The 9,549-nt window shown below is 37.4% G+C and overlaps 1 protein-coding gene across 2 annotated transcripts; it reads right to left on the bottom strand.

Annotated features, from left to right (window-relative positions):
- Nucleotides 1–72: 72 nt before the first annotated feature.
- On the bottom strand, nucleotides 73–5,238 carry chac2 (ChaC, cation transport regulator homolog 2 (E. coli)). Of its 2 annotated transcripts, XM_072373653.1 has the most exons (3): nucleotides 4,907–5,238; nucleotides 3,271–3,306; nucleotides 73–1,189 (listed from the first exon to the last, which is right to left on the bottom strand). In XM_072373653.1, exons 1-3 carry the CDS (start codon nucleotides 5,039–5,041, stop codon nucleotides 809–811), a joined length of 552 nt encoding a protein of 183 aa, XP_072229754.1. In that variant the 5' UTR covers nucleotides 5,042–5,238; the 3' UTR covers nucleotides 73–808. The 2 variants fall into 2 exon arrangements, with proteins under 2 accessions (XP_072229754.1, XP_072229755.1); XM_072373654.1 differs by lacking the exon at nucleotides 3,271–3,306.
- Nucleotides 5,239–9,549: the final 4,311 nt, after the last annotated feature.

The following is a 9,549-nucleotide window of genomic DNA, read 5'->3' as shown; positions in this document are numbered from 1 at the left end:
TGGTGCATCTTGTTCACCTTTTGCCAACGCAATTAAATCCTACACAAAGCATCATAGCAAATGCACGTGACGTTTAACAGTCATTTATTTTAAAAGAGCACATGGCAGGTTGATTACATGGAAAGAGCGAGGCAAACCAAACCTCACTCCCGGCTCTGAGGGCTGCAATTTTTCACACTGGGATCTTGAGCTGAGTGCTAAAATTACCATGCTAACATAGCAATTTTGACATGCTGATGTTTATCAGGTAAAGTGTTGACAGTAGTCATCATCACAATGTGTTACAATGGTAATCAGTGCTTACAGTAACACAGAACACAGTTGAGGCTGTTGGGAATGCCGTTCTACAGGTATGGGATCATAAACCACACCACTGACCGTCCTGATGAAGTTTTGAAAGCTTAAAGGTTTATAATATCTATCTATATATAGATAGATATTATAAATCTATTTTTTCCCTCTCATCTTTACTATTTAAAGCTAGACAGAGAAACACTGATCCATCATATCCATTCAAACCAATTTTCTGATTGTTGCCATTTACATCTATTACATTTACAAATTTATCTTTGCAATGAGAACTTTTAGTCCACATTGATTTGCACTGGGATGGGTTTTTTTCACGAAACAAAGTGATTACATCTCTTTGCAGTTCAACATTAATGAGGTCAACATGTTTTCTGTATCAGACAAAAACCTTGTTTGACCTCACTAACGTGTATCTTGCACCCTGAGATTATTTAACAAATCCAGCCTGGTCAATAAGTAAGTTATTAAGTCTTGTTCTATATTTAATAGTGACAGTCTATTATAAGTGTTTCTGTCCATTTTGTAGCCTTTCTCTTACTAAGGATTCAAGAGAAAACAGATGTGTGTCTGAGTCCTCCGGCAGGATAGTCCTCACAGCATCAGCGAGCTGAAACAGGTACTCAGTATTTTTCCCGCTTGGTCCAGTGGAGCTGACGATCTGGTTGGCTATCTCCTCCAGAGGTGCGGGGCCGAGGTAGTTGGGATTGTCGTCAGAGCCGATGTAGAGCAGCGTCTGGCTGGGAGAGGGAGTGAGCGATGGGCGGGGGTGGAAGGTCACCGAGATGGCCTCATAACCACCTTTTTCGCGGTAGTCGAGGTGGCTCTTGACTTCCTGCTCGCGGCCTGTCGGCAGCTTGTAGGCAACGCCCCAAACACACCCCTGATGAAGTAGTACGTAAGAAGACAAGGAAAGTTTATTTGTGTGGCTCATCTCAGGCACAAGCCAACAGAGTGTGTTACACAATGTAAGAAAAATAGAAGACAGAACATAAAGAAGAGCAAAAAACCAAGGCATGAACACCAAACTTCTTTAACTTTGTGCAACCAACTTCTACTCTAATAAACACAACAGTTTTGAGGTTAAGTAAATTATTTGAGAGCACTTGCATTTGGCTTAATATTAAAAGATACCTTACAATATAATATTGTTTTACAAAATGCCACTTCAATAATGCATTTGTCACATGTTTAGGCAGTAGACTTGGTGATAATGTGCTGAGTTTTTTGTTCTGCTGGAAATGTGTGGTAACACTCATGTTTAAATGGTTATTCAGCACTGTAATCCTGGTTTAATTTCTGTTTAAGAACCTGTATTGCAAAGAATGGACATTAGCCTGTAATATCCTGAGAAATAAAAGCTACAAGTCAAAGCTAAATAAAAGCAGCTAAAAGTGACTACATTGTTGTGTGTCGATATAAACTTTTGAAATATAAAGCATCCATAAACTTAGCGAAGACTTCTATTACTTGACTTTCAAGCTTCTGGTTTCTTTTGGGGTTTTTTTCTTTTTGCACACAGAGAACTTGAACTGATTCAGAAATTTGCACTACTTTGTACAGAATCAAACTTTTTATTTTAGTCGAGAACTGATTTTAAATTAAATTGCGACCTCATCAGAATCAAAATTAAACCGTGTGCTGCCCAAAGATTCAAAGCCCGAATAAAAACCCCTCGTCATGGAAGGTCATTCATTAACTTCTTCTGCTGTCTTTTCTTTTTTATGATAGTCAAATCCAACAGATGAGCAACAATATTAAAACCACTGACAGTACACTCACCATCTTGTTATAACACAATGTGCCAACCCCATGTATGGTGACAGCACTCCCTGACTCAAGGACCAAACAACAGGTCAAATGAATATGAACTAAATATTTGTGTTAATATTTCACTAATATATCCGTGAGATTTTATTTCTGTCTAGTTCATTTTCATTAATTTAATTTTTCTTTATAATTGTCATAAATATCTATATACAAACATAGATATACACACACACATATATAGATAGATATACACGTATACATTGTGATAGTTTTTACTTTACTTTACATTACATTACTTACTCTACATTGCATTACTATGCTCTTGCTCGCTCACCCATGGAGCGTATATACTCCCCTGATCAGTAAACACTGTTATCATCTTTGAGGGAAGTTCCTTTTCCTTTTCCCTCCCTGAAAGAACAGAGTGTAAGTAAACATAACTTATGAAGTCTTAATAAACTAGAATCCCATTTCATTACATGGCCGGTTACTTAGCGATGGTTTTAGGAGCTCCCCATCATATTACAAATCCCCTCATACTTACAGCCACTCATAGAGAAATAATTATGAAGGGGGGGGTTTTGGCCCTCTCAATGTAATAAACTATGTATAACCAAGTATATTAAATGTAATCTTGTTTGTGTCCTGCTATGAAAACATATTGAGACTTACATAAATTATTAACCACCAGTAAACATAATATTGTATGTTGGCACTCAAACAAAGTGGTGAATGAGTGGTGTACACCTTATCAAAGCAAACGTGATTTGCTTGATCTTCCATTTGTTATTTCAGCATCTAAGATACATACTATAATTTGTGCTTGTGTGTGACAGATTCCAGTGACACGGAGTAAGATAAACCATAAGCGAATAAAGTGAAATAATATAAAATGTAAACAGTTTTGACGTTCACGCTCACATTTCAGGCTCCAAACTCCAAACATTCTGCTGAAACGAGGATTCGATAGATCAAACACTTGATTTATTGTTTTTGGTGATGTATCACATTGGTAAGACCTCTCTGCCTCTCTATGTTTTATCTTTGTAAAATGATCATATATTGAAGGGTTAGAGAAGACTTTTTAAGATGGCACAGTGGAGTTTGGCTTATATATTTTTTACAGGCTCTAACTTAATTACTATTAGCTGCTTTTATTTAGCTTTAACAAGTTCAGGGGAGGTTAAAACGCACCTCAGGATCCTCCACCAGAGTGACGACTCGACCAGGCTGTGAAGGAGACAGAGAGGATCAAACACTTTGAGCATGTAAAACCCAGACACCAAACAGAAGTCCTCTAATAAGTCTTCTGAAGATATAAACAGATCATGGGAGTTATCTGACAGGTTACTGCAATAAATTAACTTGTTCCCCAGGGGAATATATTAGTGTGCAGAATTACTTGGCAACTACAGATCAATTTCAAAAAGATATTTTCCTCCATGTCATTAATTCATTCTTAATGTTCAGACTAAGAGGACCATATCAGTAGAAACAAACAGCAATCAAATTTTGGCCTTTCAGAAATATAGAGTAACCAGTGGACTCGGTTTTCTGATCTGCTGTTCAACAAATGTATGTTTTCTCCTCTCACTACAGATCTGACGTTTGAAAGGGGCCCACAAGCTTGAAAAAGAAGGTATCTTCCAGGAACTAACAGCAGGTTTGGGAGTTGATTTCCAGTCCATCTCCAACCTTAATAGGTCCAACTCGCTCAACCTTAATGATAGCAGCCCGTACCACCACCCGACCTGAGTCTGTAAATAATAGAACCACAGGTCCATCTGTCTGCTCCATCAACAGTCCCTCATTGCATCTGTCGAAAAAACTTGGAAAAACTTGCCTTCAGGTATTTCTTGGCTTGATCTTGCTGCTCCGACTTGTTAACTTATTTACAACCGGTTGTGTTTCACCCCTCTTTGCTTAGGCCTTGTCTCTGAGTGCTTGACACCATGAGCTTCAAAACAATCCAGACAGGACGCACCTCTGATATATATCATGGCACTGGAAGATAAAGGCTTCCCAGTGGCTTCACATATATTTCAGTTCATTCTTTTATATTCTCATTTCCATGACCAAATCTTTTGCAGTAAAGTTATGCTTTTCCTCTCTTTGCAACTTCGTTAACCCTTTATAATAAAACATTTATTGATGCTGTGACTTTGCTACTACAATGGAGTTACATCCCTGATAGGTTGTAACTGATCCATGACTGCCCAAAGTAACCCAGATTAGACCCAAATGTATCTTCTACGTGGGATCTGTCTTAAAACGTTTCTTTTTTACTTTTTAGGGTCACTTACCGGTTTTAGCCCATTTTGCCCTAAGCAATGAATCTGCCATATCATTTTGCCAACCCGAAAATATCATGTTAGTTATTTTTGGCCAAACACTCATTCATTACACAAATATCCCCAAGTTTCAATAGACGATCAAATTCACATGATTTAGAGTTGAAAAAATGTGCATGCAAATAATTACGTGATCTGAACACTCCCTTCCCTCGTAATAGTCCATATAATATACATACATACATATATTATTACGGTATGTTAGTCATTAGAAATGTTAAAGCAAGCTTAGTTAGCAACATCATAAGTTTCCGAGCTAACAGTATTTTGTAGCAAACTCCTCAGAAAACTATGTAGCAGAAGCAAAATGCTCTGTATCATATGCATTGATACAAAATGATCAGTCACCATAAATAGTATATCACATAGAAACGTGAACTCGGTATGACAAAACACTACAACTTCGTAAGGCAGCATTGAACCACTTCTGACCCTCTTGTTTTGGGACAAATCTCACAACGCCAACAAAGTACACTCACCTTTCCCGGTACTCCTCGGTGGTCAGTACTGCCCTGCCAAAACCGACGGCTAAAGCCTTTAATATAACCGATTCTTTTTTCTTCGAAAGGAAAATCCACTTTCCATATCAAGGAGCCGTAACCGAAAACCCACATGGTGACACGTTAAGCTAATGTTACCTTGATGGTAACAAGGACGGTTGAAGCAGAACGAAATGTTAACTTGTCCCACTGACTGCTAAGAGCTTTAAATAACTCACATGTTCACCAGTTAAAGTGTATGTGATGTTTTACGACCAGAAAACATGCCTCCTAGCAACATACTGTCAAATCATTTGGATTACGTAAGTACCTGTACTTCCGTGCAGGGACTTTCACAATAAAACGCATGTATGGGTCGTGTTGCAAATTTCAGACTCACTTTAAACTACACAGGGGATATGAGTTATCACTTCAAATGAACAACACGGTTTCTTAGTTTATCAAATCTACGGTATGTGCAATGTCACCGCAGCTATTTCTTTTGGAGCACTTAGCTTTTATTTTGAAGAAAAATATTAATTTTTCCGGTTGTTCTTAGCTTTGTCAGTGTGAGAATCTTATTTAGGTCAAAAGGTGCTCGAATGCGTGAAGCCTGGAGTGTTACAAACAAAGTAATCTGAATTTAAATATCTTTATTTAAAATCTATAGATATTCATTAAATACTCATCACTTCCTGATGGTACTAAGATATAGCATTCTTTCCTTTTAACTGATTTTTGTAACCTCAAGCTGATGCCAGACATATGCCAAACGTGGTTTCAACCCATTGTTATATTCTTAGAGGTACACGAACTTTGATAGTGGAAAAAAAAAGAAAACATTAATTACAAAGTGATGCATGCTGTTAATGATACATAAGCAATTAATAAATCTGTTGATGTTGTATTTTCCTCTCGTAGCAGAAGAGACAATATTAACTATTGTAATTCTCTTTTTTATTTTCTCGAAATGATTACATTGACCTACTAATGGATGTATCCCAAGGTGCTCTTGCAGGCTGCCTCTGATATGCCTCCATTAATTTGCTTTCAGTAAATATCTAAAGTGTTTTGCATTACTTTAAGCCTTAACTGAGAACATAGAGCTTCAATCCTGACAGCAGGGGGTGCTGAGTTTCTATTTCCCCACAGTGTTTCATGTTGTACTCTCTGAAATGGAATTCACCACGTGTCGTGTGAGCACTGATTCAGAACCAAATAAAGTGGACGGCAACAGTCTGGCATGTAATGTCAGCTCCATGAACCACAGCCGTGCTCATTATGCTGCCTCGGAGAGAGGCTAGTCAGCAAACCTTTTATGTAATGTGCCAGGCTCCAGTTTGGACAGACAGATCTGAGGTTGAAATGCCCATATGGGCAGGAAAATGTTGCGGAGAAAACATCTGCCACACAGAAACAGTTGTTCAAGACTCTGAAGCCAAACCAGCAGAAGACCAAAGGTCAGTTCTACACTAGCAGTGTGTGTAAATCTGTTGTCTTGCAGGGTGTATGAAAATATAAACAATAACCATGTTTACTGCTGTTGTGGTTGCCCACTCAGAGCCATATTCTTCTTGATTTTCACCCCCTAAATTGTGTTGTCTAAATTGCTGTCATAACACAGGCTGTAATTCAAAGCATGTTCTTGAAATTAAGCTATTTCAAGTAGTTATATTCCTTCCTGTGAAAATGATAAGCTGGTTATGATAATGATAGTCATTTATTGAAGTGACTGTATACGATCATACAGATGTTAGCTACTACAATGCCCTTTCCAAAACAGGTAGACTGCTGCGTAAAAGGTAAATCAAGCATGATGCACAATTGAACTAAACTTAAAACCCATATTTAATTGAAAACTGCATATGAAATATTAACTTGGACTAATGTTACTGTATTTGAAGAAGGTTCTGCTTTTTCTGAATTTCCGCTTGTGGCAATTTTGGGACTGCGGCATGTTTACCACTGTGTTGCACCACCTCCTCTTTGATAACCCTTTTTAAGGAATTAAGACCAATTGCTGTAGTTTCCTCTCTTCCATTTACCATATCCCTGTTTTGGAACGAGGCAGAGTCGGCGCTTGTCCCAGCTGTCATAAGTCTGAATACAACCCGTACACGTCATCCTCTTTAGCAAAATACTTTTTCCATTCTTGATTAATAAAGGATTACAGGGGCTTAACTTCTTTATAATTTGTTTCATAATATACCAAATGTTTTCAATGAGTGACAGGTTTTAACTGCAATTACATCAACTTAGCACCATTTTGTTATGATATGTGCAGAGTAATTTGGCATTGTGTTGCTGAAATAAGCAAGACCCTCTCTAAAAAAGATGACATCTGGATTGCAGCATGTTTGTCCACAACCTAAATGTGCCATTCAGTATTACCTTACAGATGTGCAAATCACCCTGATGATGATCACTGATTGTCTTTAATGCAGTGTTGATCCGAGCCAGATGATCACCCTTCAGAATTCTCTAGATTTTGTGACTATTCTAATTATGTTATGTATCATTGATCATCAAATTCTCAAATTCTTTGTGATTTTACTTTGAGAAATGTTAGTTACTTTTTGCTTGCTTAGTCTTTCACAGAAAAGTGAACACCAGTCCATTTTTGCTTCTAGCATTTGCAGTTAATTAACTGAATTATGGGATGTTCAAGAAGGTATTCTTTAAGCATCACACGAGATTTGTCAGTCTTTTGTTGCCCTTGTCCCCACAAAAATACAACATTTGATTTGCCATCTTTTCCATTATTATTATTATTACAGGGTCTAAATGATTATTTTCAAATTATTGTTGTCATTTACAATTTACAGAGCTTTGCAAAGTTTATTGGAAGCGGGGTTGCAAGTTTATACACACTCAAAATATCTTAAACCTAACATATACATAATTGTTTCCACCTTCATCTGTGAGTCAACACTTGCAGTAGCTGTTCTGCAGTATTTATCTTTGACAGGGACCCACTTCTTGGAAAACATGTAATTGTGTCATTTCCTGTTGTTTGTTGGCACAGACATTTATGGAAAAATAAACAATCTGTTCTGCACCACGTTTGTTTTCTAAGCAAAGAGGCACTTCTCATGATGAAGAAGATGTGTGTTACTTGTTTTTCCAAAGGAGACAGGATGTATGAGCCTTGACCTTGTGAATTTGGTCAATTTCTAGTTCGGAAGACTGCAAATGGGATTTGAAGAGGAATGAACGCGAGGATAATTCAATGTTCTGATACTGTGTTTGATTCAGTATCAACATGAAAACCATTTGTTTTTTTAAGCTCAACTTTATAATGTTATTTTCTAATAGAGATCTTAAAATCCTAAACTAACATGATCTGCTGCTATTCACCTTTTGACATCAGTGTAATCTGTCGAATCACTGTATCAATATGATGATCTTGATTCGTCAAATCATTAATTATTTAAAAAAACAATTCATCATTGCTGGTATGTTTGTATTTTATCTCTGTCAGTCCAATAATATTTTTCTTCCTTTTTCATGAATATTAATTTCAACCTCATAGTCCTTCCTCCTTTCTGATGACCATATTCTCTCAGTTCCAGTTCTCTCAGTGCACCTCTTCTGTTTCATCTACTCCTTTAGAGGTGCTCCTACATCCTCCCGTTCTGCTCTTCCAAACATCATCAGGGAGGGGGTTTTACTGCGACTATGACAAACTATTCATTGGTAGTTTGCTCATTTGTGCAAGCTCACTTTCGATTACGAGAGCTACATTTGACTTAACATTTTAACGGTTGTTTGGTTTTTGCATTCAAAATGGCACTCCCTAAATTCTGCCCTATCCCTGTAAGAATAGTCCATCAAGCCCCCCCACGACCCAAAGGAGGAGGTCAGTTAGTGTCATCGAAGTCTGCTGACAACACATTGGTGTGGATGAACTGTAAAACAGCAGATCATTTACAGTCCAAACCGGCTTAATTTGACCAATAATGATAGCTGTTCCTTGACCATAGCCACGTGTTTTTTTGCTGTGTCCATGACAACGGACACCCTCTAACCCTCACAGAGCAGTAATTTTGATTTTGTGATGTCATCCTTTCAATGGAGATATCAGATCGCTAAATGCTTCTTTGTTCTGGAGGGCATGAACTGATGGCGCACAGAATTTTGTCATTTGATTTGGAGGACTCATTGCATAGAAAGGCTGTTATTTGAAACATTTGGGCATTTAGAAGGCACAGAATATGTAACAATGGATGCTAATAAATTTACCAACGTGAAATGTGACAATATTTAAGAGTGGGAAGTGAAAATCAGTTTCTGTTTCACTAATTTTGATCATTCTTCTTAAAATATATAACATGCAAGTTCCTCTATAATATCCAGGATGACTCATTTAACACTGTCTACTGCCCATGCTCTGTTTTATTGTCCTTTCTTGATTGTTTTTTTTTCAAATGTGGTTGGAAAAAAAGAAAGAAATTCTTTCTCTATTTGTATTTTCCGCCAAGGCCTTTTCCTTTTTAATCCAGTTACGCTATGTTTGTTAGGTGAAGGTTTCAACATTGAGAACTTCTTTTGAGTTTCAATCAAAGGTAAAATGCTAGGTTCTGCTCCGTGCTGACCTATCTAGTTTACAATCAATATTCCTTGTTACCGCTCTTTCTATCTTG

This window comes from Leuresthes tenuis, unplaced genomic scaffold, assembly GCF_036924035.1.
Source record: "Leuresthes tenuis unplaced genomic scaffold, fLeuTen1.0.hap1 SCAF_20, whole genome shotgun sequence".
Taxonomy (NCBI): Eukaryota; Metazoa; Chordata; class Actinopteri; order Atheriniformes; family Atherinopsidae; genus Leuresthes; species Leuresthes tenuis.
The sequence above is the reverse complement of the archived record's forward strand: the minus strand, read 5'-3'. Positions and strand labels throughout refer to the sequence as shown.

Coding starts and splice junctions, on each gene's coding strand:
- chac2 (XM_072373653.1), bottom strand. CDS start 5,041: ATGTGGGTTTTCGGTTACGGCTCCTTGATATGGAAAGTGGATTTTCCT. Junction 3,307..4,906: donor ACCGAGGAGTACCGGGAAAG/GTGAGTGTACTT, acceptor TCTCCTTCACAG/CCTGGTCGAGTCGTCACTCT. Junction 1,190..3,270: donor CTCTGGTGGAGGATCCTGAG/GTGCGTTTTAAC, acceptor CTACTTCATCAG/GGGTGTGTTTGGGGCGTTGC.